Source organism: Squalius cephalus (genome assembly GCF_949319135.1).
Source record: "Squalius cephalus genome assembly, chromosome: 15".
Taxonomy (NCBI): Eukaryota; Metazoa; Chordata; class Actinopteri; order Cypriniformes; family Leuciscidae; genus Squalius; species Squalius cephalus.
In genome coordinates this window covers 7,706,327-7,719,844 of record NC_137136.1, presented here as the reverse complement: position 1 = coordinate 7,719,844, position 13,518 = coordinate 7,706,327, and the positions used below count along the sequence as shown (strand labels likewise).

At 36.1% G+C, this 13,518-nt stretch overlaps 1 protein-coding gene across 3 annotated transcripts; it reads right to left on the bottom strand.

The window, feature by feature from the left end:
- Positions 1–4,380: 4,380 nt before the first annotated feature.
- Positions 4,381–13,253, bottom strand: tbx20 (T-box transcription factor 20). 3 transcript variants are annotated; one of them, XM_079894268.1, is made up of 8 exons: positions 12,862–13,253; positions 11,620–11,866; positions 11,199–11,363; positions 10,758–10,866; positions 10,004–10,162; positions 9,627–9,703; positions 7,680–7,792; positions 4,381–6,876 (listed from the first exon to the last, which is right to left on the bottom strand). In XM_079894268.1, the coding sequence occupies exons 1-8, from the start codon at positions 12,986–12,988 to the stop codon at positions 6,536–6,538; spliced, it is 1,338 nt and encodes a 445-aa protein (XP_079750394.1). In that variant the 5' UTR covers positions 12,989–13,253; the 3' UTR covers positions 4,381–6,535. The 3 variants fall into 3 exon arrangements, with proteins under 3 accessions (XP_079750394.1, XP_079750393.1, XP_079750395.1); XM_079894267.1 differs by having other exon boundaries at positions 4,393–6,876; positions 7,680–7,796; positions 9,628–9,703; positions 12,862–13,239; XM_079894269.1 differs by lacking the exon at positions 11,199–11,363 and having other exon boundaries at positions 4,393–6,876; positions 7,680–7,796; positions 9,628–9,703; positions 12,862–13,239.
- Between the last annotated feature and the right edge of the window lie 265 nt (positions 13,254–13,518).

Sequence of the window (13,518 nt, the reverse complement as noted above, 5' to 3'; positions counted from 1 at the left end):
TATTTCACAAGCTATTTGGTGCAATTATTTCTACTCGGGGAAGAATTTCTCAGATTTAATATATTTGTTAATTTGTGATTCCTGTTGTAAGCACGCTTGGATGGCATTGGTAAGAGTTGGTGCACATATACGCACTTATGAATAACTGAATTTTTACATTTTGAAATGAAAGCCAGGGCCTTTACACCCTTCCGTCCAGTCATATACAGACACTGAGGTGAGATTGAGACAAAGTAGACCATCATGCACTCCAGTGCCCTCAGAAAACCTCTAATCAAATGAAGATGGATTTTGTACGGTTCATTGTAACAACACAATTAATTATGCATGACATAGACATTTATTGGGCTCATTTCACCCGGACTCCACTAAGTAACTGGACAAATCGGGTTATAGTCCCTCTTCCCAAGGTAGGACAACTCTTATCAGGAGAACAGATCTCTGAGGAGGACTCTGTCTGTCAGACGATGATTTCATCATGACTCCATCCTTGGTTGGATAGACCTAGACAAATGCAGTTGTTGAAATTATTTCACTTGAATGGAAGTGAATTTCTACAGGAATAAAAAAAACGGAATAAAAATGTGATTGATAACTGTATCGATTAAAGGAGACGGGGGCTAGTTGTCAGAGAGGTTGTTTCGGAGTAACTAACTAAGGTTTAGTGTTTCCATAAGTGTTTTTTGTATGTTGTTTTCAAACACCATGAAGCAAATAGTCTTAGTTAGGAAAAAAAAAATCCTGTCCTCCGAACGAAAATGTTAATATCATCATATTTTTATAATAGGCTATTTGTTGGGCACACAACAAAGTCACAATGAAATAAGTTCAGATAAGACTCAAGTGCATAATAAAGGAAGATTTTAACTCAAATGTAGGTTTAAATGTTATAATTACAATATTTGTTAGCCAAAATGTTGTGTGTGTGTGTGTGTTGTAACACTCTCAATATAGCTAATATTGAGAGTGTTACATGTGTATACATATATTATATACACACACATTATAAAATATCCTGTATTATGTATAATAAATTCACAACAGCTCTCCCATCTGCATCACTGTGAAATCCCCCTGTGGGAACCTTTATTTTTTACAGCTTTCTCAATGGCTTTAGCACAATTATGGAATGAGAATTTTTTTTTTTTCAAAACAATAAGCTCAGATCTCTGAACAATATTTTTTTGTTCACATCAGATTTGAATTTCTTATTGATTTAAGCAAACTGCATGTGTTTTGGAACATGTGCAAAAGAGTAAGTGCAATTGTCTTCAATTTGTACAATAACTAAATGCACATTGTTGATCAAAAATGATGAGTAGATACTCTTCAGAACATTCTTTCATCGTGTGAGCCATCACATGCAAACGGTCCATTCAGTTATCAAAATCTGTCAGACATGCAAGTATAGGCCTATTCCATAAATATCTGACATGCAATGTCTGCTAAATTGGCAAATGTCCTGCCATAGGAATTACAATCTTACCAATCTGCCAATCAAGTTTGGAAGCATTTATATAGGCTATGGAGTTTGCCCACAGCTCAACCCTAAACAGCAGTACCGCAGTATAAATATACAGTACATTTAATTTTGTAGAAATGTGTTACATGTAAACTGAAAACTCACAAGTTGCTTGTTGCGGAAGAGCAACATGAAGACATGTAAGTTCGGGGGAGACATAATGTGTAAAATGAGTTCAGTTTACATGTAACACATTTCTGCAAATATAAATGTAGCCCTACTGCATAAATAAGTACATTTTTACCTAAGTTGAAATCTGTATCTAAAAAGCTGAGTGTGATAAATAAGAGCATTCAACTAGACAAAACTGACATTCATGTGTAGTATAGTAGTATAATAATGAATTGTGCACATTAAAATGGGACATTTATTAAGAAAGTGTAAAGGGTCAATTTTGATTTCATGCTTTCTTTATAGGAAAAAAGTTGTGCCCTATATCTATTTACACTAAAAGCTGCATTTATTTGATCACAAATAAAACAGCTATAACAAATATTTCCATGGTGAAAAAAACATCTAAACATTTTGAAAAAATTTTAATAACACTTTTTATTTTTTCATTCATCAATTTACTCACACAATCATTTTGAGGCATGAATTAAATGTTTTGTGTGAGTTACTACATTTCACAGTCGTGCAATAGAGAGTGCTGATATCCAGCAAACAGCTGTGACTTTTGAACTTACAGTTTAGAGAATGTTAAGAGTGTTTTGAAAAATGTGCCAAAGCGATTGAGGAAAAACTGTAATTGTGTTTGTATACAGTATATTGTCTTAAATTCTGTTAAAATGAACTCTTTCATAATTGGTGCTGTTTAAATTTAGCTGAAAATGTTGTTGGCAGTTTCCATTGTGACATTTTACCCCATATCGTGACAATATTGGGGCATTTTGTCACAAAAGGTAAACGTGTGCAGTTAACATTATTTATCCAAGGCATTAATGATAGATAGATAGATAGATAGATAGATAGATAGATAGATAGATAGATAGATAGATAGATAGATAGATAGATAGATAGATAGATAGATAGATAGATAGATGTGTAAGAAGAATGTTCCAAGTATTCAAGAAGTGTTTTGTTTGACTCTTACTCTTGAAATTGAATCTACTATCTAATTATTTATGTATTTTTTTCAAATAAAATTAAGTGAGGCATCTGTGAAACTCTTACTAAACCAGTGTTTAATAGAGGCAATAAACAACGTGGACTGTATTGACAGGGATGTGGGTTAACCTTAATTCACTGCAAAGACAGCAGACGGTTTTCCATTCCTGCCATGAAATGTGCTCTTTTTGTCTTGCGTAAATTAAAGTAGGCTAACATAGAGGGGAGGGGGGGAAACATGCAAAATTGAATGAAATTACATTAGATTTAGCTGGCAGTCCTTGCTGTGTAAATTCTTATTCCTTAAAATGGACTCCCTTAACTGTTCCTTCCAATTTCTTTAGCCATACCTCATGGTCTTCAGACCGCCCTTCCTCTATCTGTTTAATCCAATCACCCTCTCACTGGATGTTATTTATTTGCTTATTTATTTTCAATGGATGTAACTGATTTTTATCACAAGATAGAAGTGCCTTCTTCCTGGTGAAACGGTGACTAACGACCTGCTATCGATTTGTTGGTTTGTCCATGATAGCGATGGCTGTGTGATAGAAAGGACATCTTTATATTTAGAATTATGCTAGAGATACCTTAGACATTTCCTGCCAAACAAAGAACGCTGTGGCGAGCAGGACGAGGCCGAGGGCTGTGAGAGAGCGGCGCGAGGCCGGTGGCGTGATTGATAATGAGCGACACCTGCGCACGCACCGGTCTCGAGTCTCGAGGAGCATAAAGGAGGAGCGACGCCAGTGAAGATTGAGAGAGGAACAGGCCTGGATTTATGCTGTGTTTTATTATGTGACAGCAGTCGTCCGTGAGGGGCTGCTGTCTTTTACTTTCGTTTTTTATTTGTTCATTTTATTATTAAAGTCTGTGAATGTTCGCCGGTTCCCGCCTCCTTCTTCCCAGAATGAACTTTGCTACAAATGCATGCAGAATAATAAATGATAATTGGTGTCACATCTGTGTCAGAAACAGTCAGATAATTGTTGGGGATTTAGATTGCAAATCCATTTAAGATTAGAAAGAATAGACCATAAAGATTCAGAAATGACAGAAAATTAGTTTCTGGTTGGTACAAATTGTGTAAGTTTTTTAATTCATTCATTAATTAATTTACAATGCCAAATAATTAAAATGATTAATGTTAGTTTTTAAAACCATTCATTTCAATCAAAATGCTATTTGTGTGTGATTTTGGAAATAACATTTAGTAGTTGACCTATAGAATGCACTTACGAGAATCATTCAGATTTCATATTAAATGCTTAACATTAAAAGGAATCAATAGTCAACATTTTCTGAAGAGTTTAGTCTACATTTTCTAAAGAGACTCGATCACTTTATATGATGAACGGATTAAATTTAGGCTTTTATACACATAAACATTCATCAACTCACACAGTTGTGGTAAACGAAGCTCAAACATTTTCGCTTGATGTGCGAGAACCAATGAGGTTCATTCTCATTTGTTACACAGCACTTTTGAGCTTCAGCAAGAACCAATGAGGTTCATTCTCGCACGTCAAGCAGGTTCGGTTGCTCTTCTGTTTATGTTCTCTGATCAATATTCATGTGTGAAAAAAAAATAGGCCTAAATCTGTTCATCATATAAAGCGATCGGATTTGGATTAAATTTGGACGAAACTCCTCAATTCATATGGATTAGTTCCTTTTACGATCTCTTTATGAACTTTTTGAAGCATCAAAAGTGGTAGTTGTAGATGTCAATGGAGGGACAGAAATCTCTCAGATTTCATCAAAAATATCTTTATTTGTGTTCCGAAGATGAACGAAAGTCATTCGGATTTAGAACTAAATGAGGGTGAGTAATTAATAAGACTTTTTTTTTGGCGGGGGGGGGGGGACCTCTTTACAGTTTATAAAACAGAATGAAGATCTGTAAAATCATTATGACCTGCATGAGTTTTGTTATTGTTAAATAAAAAGTGTTAAATATAATTCCACATAGGCTATTTATGTTTGCTGTCCATCAGTTCATTTAAAAAATAAAGTCAAATGCATTAAAACTAAGTATATTTAATAAAAAGAAAGTAAATAAATGGTTAGTTTTGGCTGTTTTTATTAAATAAATTGATGCTTAAATTAATTTTCCTCACATTTCAGTCATATAAAAAATAAATCAGCTTTCAATAAGATGTCATTTTACATTATTATAGATTACGCACAGGTTAAATTTGTTAATTTTTCCCTCCCTGTTTTTTTTAAATATACTATAAATCAATTATATGCAAGTTTCATAGTGTAAACCTAAAATGTAGATTAATTTCAACGTGGTATATTACAATTGCTTATACAATGATTGCAAAGGCAGCATAACAAAAATGCAAACGTAAAAATCACACTCTCACAACATTATTTTTGGGGTGATATATATTTCTTTTTGTTTACAAATAACATCTATCATTGCTTCAAATATTACATTAGCCATATCTTTTTCATAGCTGAAATAAATATATTGCACTTAAAAAAGGCACCAAAACAAAAAATTGTCAGACATCTCCTTATGAGTAGGATACACCTGACTTAAAAATACACACAAAAAAAACAACAAAAATGAAATAAAGAGAAAACATTTGCTAATATATTGCAACTACATAACTGTTTGTACAGTCTGTTCATAACAAATCAAAGGGCTTGAAAATGGTGCTTTACCTTGAATTTCACATTGAATTTGAAGAAAACACCCTGAACCCTAAAATGCACAAATTTTTACTCATTATTTGCATTGTGTGGCTCTGTTTGGATGGTTGTGTATTTATGCTCATCTGTCCTGATTTGGTCAAATTTGAAGGATAAATAAAAGACAGTGCCATCATCATTAACTTCCTCACACACACACACACACACACACACGCACAAGTTCCTCTTCATCTGGCTATTACGGCTAGTGCTGTTTCTCAGTGATTTGGTTACAGGATGTTGATGAATTGCCGTCGATGTGACTGTACAAATAGGACCACTCCAGCCACAAATCACCCAATTTCCCTCATTCCCCTGGAGAAGACGAGCCTATTATTTAAAAATTAGCCCATTATTTACAGGTGTAGACTTCCTGCAAGCTGGCTGTCGGCAAGCAGCCTTGAGTGGCTAAAGATCAGCATTCACTCTTCTATCAGCCAGTTCCAAAACAGAAATATGTGCATTTTCCTCTGGATATTTGGTTGCGACTTGTCGCCTCACAGTGTCCGCTGCTTCATATCAGTTGCAGTTCACCCTCATTTTAACAGAATTATGTTCATTTATAGTTTTTCTTGCTGAGAACAGAATAGCAACTTAAATATGAAATACAATTAAATGCCTTTAAGTTTTTAAAGAAGATACTTATCTGGCCAGAAAGATAAAACCAACCTGTCCAACATTTTTGAGTCCACATATATAATGTTTCCATCCAGTATTGCTGTTTTCAGAAAGCACAGCGCCCTCTGGTGTCGACCATTTGAACAGGAGGGCTGAGTGGTTGGCAGCTCCACAGATATCGTATCATATCATTAAGAGGTGATGGGTCATGTGGAATGAGAAACAGCAGTTGTCCAGTGTAACATTCAGCGAGTTGCGTTCTCCCTCACTTGGCTCGGAGCGGCGATAAAGGCGTGAGATGAATCGTTACAGGTAGCATAAACATGTCTGCAGATGAAGACTCTTATCAACGCTAAAACCTCGAAGTTCTAAGAATCCGTGTCCGTCGGGCTCATTCGTTCACTTTTTCTCCAGCGTAACTGCAGGAAGCAGCACGTCCGGGTCGTTTGGTAATGCCCTGTCAGTCAATGTTATTTACATGTGGTTCTTCCTTTCGTGTAAGCGTGTGTTTTGCGTGTGTAAGGGTTGCCGTATGTCTTCGCATGCTGGCGATAGGGAGATCTTATCAGGCTGAAGGGGCGGGAATCATACGAACGGTGTCATGACTGTGGAAGAATGCCGCAGTCCCTGGATGGCGGCGTAGGGCCCTTGCTGGAAATAGTGGTGGTAGCGTGGCATGTGGAAGGAGGGGAAGGTAGGCCCGCTGCCCTGCATGGAGCCAGCCAGGGCGGACGGGGTGAGAGGCATGCCCAGGCGACTGTAAGGGGGTAGAGAACCCTGGATGTGGTGAGGAAGAGGACTGGCCAGGGACGCCGTGCTGGTTCCGATGGCAGACAGAGACTGAGGGTGCTGAAAGCCTGAGAAACCAGATGTGGTGGTGACCCAGGAGCTGAGAGAGAGGTTGTCCGATGCAGTGAACGCCGAATCTACACAAGGAAAGAATTCAATGTATAATTTGTACCATAAATGAGCATATTTAGGGCTTAATATACTTTTTTTTTCATTTTAGCAGCAGTAAACACCTTTTAATTGGTTAACTGATAGTTTACACTCTTAAAAATAAGGGTTCCAAAAGGGTGTTTTTGCAACGATGCCCCAGAAGAACCTATTTTGGTTCCCCAAAGAACCTTTCAGTGAACAGTTCCTAAAAGAACCATTTTATCTTAGTGTGAAGAATATTTTAAACATCTAAAGAAAATGTTTCCAATATAATGAACCTTTGGAATGGAAAGGTTCTATGGATGTTAAAGGTTCTTCATGAAATCATAAATGCCAATACAGAACCTTCATTCTTAAGAGTGTACCATATACGGTGAAAAAAAACTGTGGCATTACACATGATTACATTTTATAATTTTGTTATCAGTAAAATAGTAGGGTGTTTTGTGTTACATTTTTTATTATTTAGTTAATGTTTATTTTATTGCATTATTTTAGTGTAATGTGTGTTACCCTGATGGTGCTTTGTTTTTGTGTGAGTGTACCATCTATAAGATGAACTCATGTTTTATAGTTATCACTACATTTTAAGGTATGAAGCCGATTTTGGTAATTTGGTATTAACATTATATCGCTTGATGAAATATACGGTTATAAGTTAGCACCAATATGACATCCTGTAATACAGGAAACATTGTCACCTTATTTTTTACAGTGAATTTATGGCATCCAGAGTTAAGTAAATTTAGCAGGATATATTTACAGTGTAGAGGACAGAAGAATTTCTTACTTCTACTGTGTGCTGAGTGTCCATCTTCCCCCAAGGTGTCCTCATCACCAGCGTAAGTCCGAATGGGCGACCGGGCGTAAGAGTGCTTGTGGATCAAGCTCTCAACACTTTCCCTACAGCAAAACCAAAAGACAACAGCCCAAAATATATCTCTAGATTCACAACCGCTTACACAAAATCATGTGATGTGGTTAAATGGCCTAAATATATTGTATTTTAATAAACATTTTTCAAAGCATCACAAAATATCTTCTCATTTAAAGGGACCGTTCATCCAAAAATGAACACAACTGAGCACATTTTAAAGAAGGTTTTAACTGTTTTTGTTCAACATTGGACCCCATTGACTTTCATTGTATGTACAGAAGAAAAAAAGTCATACAGGTTTGGAACAACCATAAACCATACGTTATGGTGTGAATATGCTAATTTATTGGTACAAATAACACATCCAATTTATCTCTCTGCAGGTTCCCGCGTTCACTGCATCAGTTCAAACTAGCTTGAACAACATGCACATAAAAATATGTTAACACACAGAGAGAAGTGTGTCTGCTAGCCTTGCAGTAAGTGCATTAGCTCCTGTTAGATTAGACTCCTCAGACAGGCTGAGATGGTCTGCATCACAAGAGCCATGCGTCCACATTAGCCTCCCAATTAGGTTAGGAAAGTGCAATATCTGTCAGCAGCGCAATACAAATATGTGTGTTTTTATCTGCGATGCGCTCCCGAGGAGAGGGGCCTCGCAGCCCTACAACTTGGGTGGCTGTTTTCAATCAGTCACGGGGCCCAATTGAATTACGCTGTGTTTTAGTGCAGTGCCCGACTCCAGACTAATGCGATTTCTGCAGCTCCCTGAAGATCAATTGATCAGATCTAATTCACAGCCCTTCCAAAGAGAAAAAGAAATAGAGAGACGGAGAAAGAGAGAGAGAGAGAGAGCAGGATGCATTTTTGTGTGGTATTTTTGGCAGTCATTGACTTTCGCTTGTTCTTTCGTTGGGGTCTGAAATGGAACTTGCTGGCAAATGTTTAACTGGAATGCTAATTTGAGAGCACATTGCCAAAATCGGTCATTTCCAGCATTTCTAGCTTTATCAAATTATTTCTGGGTCATTCAATTGCTTTGCTCGTGAATCTTGGGTTAGAAAAGTCAGCGATACTGACCATTTTTCTTGTAGTATTTATATATATGTTAATATTGACTTAATTAAAATATATGCCATTTAGAGATCATATAATACAAATTTATTAGTTTACTTTTTAGATGCTATAGCTCAATCTGATATAAACCTAATATTTGTTTTTGTTGGTGTAATTTGAGAGCACATTGCCAAAATTTGTAATTTCTAGCACGTGGGACATTGTATTGTTTTTGCTTGTGAATCTTAGATCAGAAAATGAGTGATACTGTGACAAATGAGTGACTTTTCTAGCGCATTTTCTTGTTATATATATATATATATATATATATATATATATATATATAATGAAAATATATCATATAATATTCACTGGTGGGCTAAAAGTGAATTATTATAACAATTTAAATAAATAAATATGATTCTGATGTTAAACAATTTTTTTGACTTGAATCAAATTTATTTTATTATTGATTCATTTATTAATTTTACCACATGAGCCAACCTTTTAAGTTAACTTTTTTTTTTGCTTATTTTCTCTTCCCTTCATTGAACCAATCCACCCACACATGTCTAGGTCTAATGAGAGTCTAATGAAAAGCCACTTGTGCACTTGTTAATGAGTTTCACTGAACGTTCCCCACACACACACACACACACACACACACACACACACACACACACACACACACACACACACACACACACTTCACTCCCCAGAGCAGCTGCTCCTCCTTCTGCAATCACTCATGCACTGAACACAGGTCAGAAATCAACACACGACCAACAGCAGAATTCCTCATACCTCTCCATATCCGTGAGTCTGGACGAGTCTCTGAAGCCTTTGGCAAAAGGGTTGCTGTCAATCTTCAGTTTGGTTATCTGTAGCGAAAATCGGAAACAACTAAATTAATCCAGCAGATCTTTTCCTCTCCCACATGATGCCATAAGCATTAAATTAAACATAAGGCCGGATGGGATGACTGATGTCTTCCAGTAAATTGTTCTGCTAAAAGTGAATCAATTTTAAACTGCTGCCAAAAAATACGTAGGACTAGAATTTACAGCAGAATAAAAAGAGTTAATGGGTATATAAAAAACATACATCTACCATTCTTGCATAAATACTGGCTTTTCTGGTGCCTTGCTAGGAAATCTGTAAACTGGTTGATTTGTACTCACCAGCTGGTTCTGGTAAGCAGTGACTGCAGTGAAAACGGTTTCAGTGAAGACGAATGTACGAAACTCCTCAGACTTTAGGTTAAGAAGTGACGCTGTGTGATCTTTCTTCTTGATGATATGAACCCGGGGTTGGTACTTGTGCATGGAGTTTAGGATGATCTGTTAAAGGAATATGAGAAAAAAAAATTGTGATTTGCTATATTTAGGCTATAGCTGATTGTATATTATATAATAGTGTGTATTTCAATAAAAGACCAAGAACAGTTTAATAAGCAAGAATTGTGCAAGAACTGCGTGTTTATAAGGTAAAGAAATGTGTCTAATCAGAGTTTGTGATATAAATACATATAAAAACAATAATATCATCCTTCCCAAACCCTTGGAGTGTATTAAGCATTTAAATAATTATACATTATAAATATTATATATTAAAAAATATTATATCTCATTAAACATTATTATATATTGATATAAAACACTATTATGCGTCATCAGCCTATCATATGTGTTGTATATCAAAATGTTGTGTTGTATTGTATATCGGCTTATTGAAAAACGAATGTTTTGACTGGCAAATCTGTACATCATAAATTGAATCATATTATTTAAAAACACAAATGAGAGAATTGGACATAACAGGCAAAATTTCTTCGGTTCACTTTACATTCCTAGCCTACGCATATTCTTATTTATTTCATTAGGCAATACAGAATAAAATGTAAAGCCGCAATTGCACACTGATTATTTGACTTACGTGTCCGTGTTGGTCCAGTTCGTTATTTGTAAGCTTCACTTTTTCGAAGGAAACCATCTGTTTCAATAGCTGTTCTCCTGTAAACGGCGAATCTGGATGCACGTACAACCTGTAAAATAATAACAGAAAAACATCGTTTGTTTATTTATATATTCATTATCCTTTTATTAGGCCTACATTTCGCAAAATTCGATTTGCATTTGAATTCATATCTAAAAACAAACGCCTTTTACGTAAAAATAGACACCGAACGTGCGAAATTTTAATTTGTTAGAATTATCCGCACACATTCGAAGCGAATTAGACCAGCATTAACATAAAAACATCTGATTCGTTATGATTTATTCCCTTTTACATCGGCCGTTCACAATTTAATAACTAATAATAAATTAATAAAATAAAATAAAAACAGCAAAACAACGCGTACACAAAGCTTCATACCTAGCAGGTAACGGTGGATCTGCCTTTCCCGCCACAAGCCATGAGGATCTGTGGTAGGCATATCGATATCTTTTATTGTCCACTGGAACGATGTCCATAAGAACGATATATTTGGCGTCCGGATCCACTCCGGAAAATGACACGCGAATTGTCGGAAACATTCGCCTGTTGAAGCAACGTAAAGTGGCATTTACGTGAGTAAACATATTTTTTTTAAAGAATAAACTGGTTCAAGTAGGCCAATGTGAAACAGACATGCAAAAAAAAATTAACTGAAGAAGCATATTTTGGATTCTGACAACAGAAATACGTTTTTAAATAAGAATAATAGCCTTCAAAATAACCTAAAAAGCAAATAATTCAATTCATCTAATAGGCTAAATTCGTCTAAAAAAAAGTCAAATCATATCAGTATTTTTACCTTCCAGATTTTGTGATAATCATTTCCGTGCCGAGGTCGTGAAATTTGTCCCACAGTTCTTTAGTCTCGAGGCTGCAGGAGATCTTGGCCATCTCCTCGCTGGGCACGGTGGGGGTCGTCGGGATGAGCGGCTCGGTACATAACGGAGCTCCGGTGCCGGTGCCGCTGCCGCTGAAGTCCCCGTGGGTTTCCAGCGAGGGCAGGTCGCCGAGGTTTGGGTGGCACGACGACTTTTCCACGAATTGTTCTAGGATTGAAAGACCAAACATTATGAAATATATAGCATATGTGCAAAAATGTTTTGCAGTTGGTGTTACAAAATATATTAAAGTCTGGGACTCTAAACTAAAGGTTCTAATAATATATAAAATAACCATATAGCTAGACTACAGGAACTTAGGCATAATACCGTTTGTATTATTTGCTTTAATATTGCATAGTTAGAATATACGATATGAAATGTAAAAATAATTGCATGTAGAAACACTTAACATCGCTATATTCTTTATAAAACAACAAAAACAAATAATGACCCAATATAAATACAAATACTGTGGGATATTTTTATTTGCTTTTTTGTTTATGCATGGATTTACTATATATATATTTTTTTATAGGCCTTTTACAAACTAGCCTACAGAAGCACCAAAAATATTATAGTGCAGTGGGCATTAAACACACCGATATTCATGTTTTTGAATCTTATATTTAGCGATAGGTCAATTAAGACATCGTTCTTATTTTGATTGTAATGTGTAAATGTAAAAAATAAAATAAAATAAAAACTGGAAGGCATATGAGATGGTTACGGTTCACCTATAAATTTAATTCTATTGATTTGCCAGGAAATCATACAAAACCCTTAGTCAGATAGCCTACAAAAACTTTTTTAATTTCATGTTTTCTTTTAGTCTGTAGGCCTATCTTTTTTTAAAAATAAAATAAAAAAATAAAATAAAAAGCTTAGGAACAGAATTACTCCTCATATTGACAAGTCACCAATTTACCCCATTTACAATATTTACAATTCTATGAACGCAAGAACACTGAAAGCCTGTGTAAATACTTATGTAATTTATTTATGTAAGTATTTATTCGACCGATGCACATAGCCTATAAAGGATGTTTGCCTTATAAATACTGCTCTAGTTTGACACTGTTGTTACCGTGCGACTCACGTGCAAAACAAAACATGAAACGCTCGCCATGAAAACTTTCACTCTTTAAAGCGTCAGATCTTACCCAGAGGCTTGATGGTATTTTCCTCCGACTCCTTGTCCTTCGATTTCCCACTTGACATGAGTGCGGCTATGGAGAAAGCGTTCGCCCTGGAAGAGAGCTGTGGTTTTGGGGAAGAGGTGTACTCCATGATGCGGGTGCTCAAAACTATTCTCAACAGCACAAATGTCCAGATGAAGCCCCGAAGTTACTTTTAATCGCAAGATGATACTTCAGTCAGGATTGAGAAGATTGCAACAGGCTGTTACTTCCAAAGCGGCTGGGACATTGTGTGTCCTGCTCCAGTCACCTTCTAGTTCTCTTGCACAAGCAAGGTTTTCATTGTAAGTGTTGGGACACTTGCAGTCTCCTTAATTTCACTAGCCCCTCCGTCCTACACAGACACGACCAATCGTTGTGCTGCTTTTAGATCATTGGCTCTTCAACACTCAATGTGAGTTTATTTACGAATCCTACTACGATGAAGGCTCAGTTCATGAATATTAATTTATTCACGTGGCGTATGTCTCTCTGATTTGCTGAAAGAGTGACGTTAGTGAGAGGGCGTCAGTGAGCTGGCGAATCATAACGAATACTTTATTGTGAAGGCGTGGCTTGTTATGAATATTTATGACCTTTTGTGACTGGACGCCTCAAGGTTACCATTCAACGTCATAAATG

What these genes read in the sequence shown, in the direction of transcription:
- tbx20 (XM_079894267.1), bottom strand. Translation starts at nt 12,988, where the DNA reads ATGGAGTACACCTCTTCCCCAAAACCACAGCTCTCTTCCAGGGCGAAC. An exon ending in GATCCACCGTTACCTGCTAG is followed by an intron (nt 10,867 to 11,198) that starts GTATGAAGCTTT and finishes ATTATTTTACAG; the next exon opens with GTTGTACGTGCATCCAGATT. An exon ending in ACACTCAGCACACAGTAGAA is followed by an intron (nt 6,877 to 7,679) that starts GTAAGAAATTCT and finishes TTCCTTGTGTAG; the next exon opens with ATTCGGCGTTCACTGCATCG.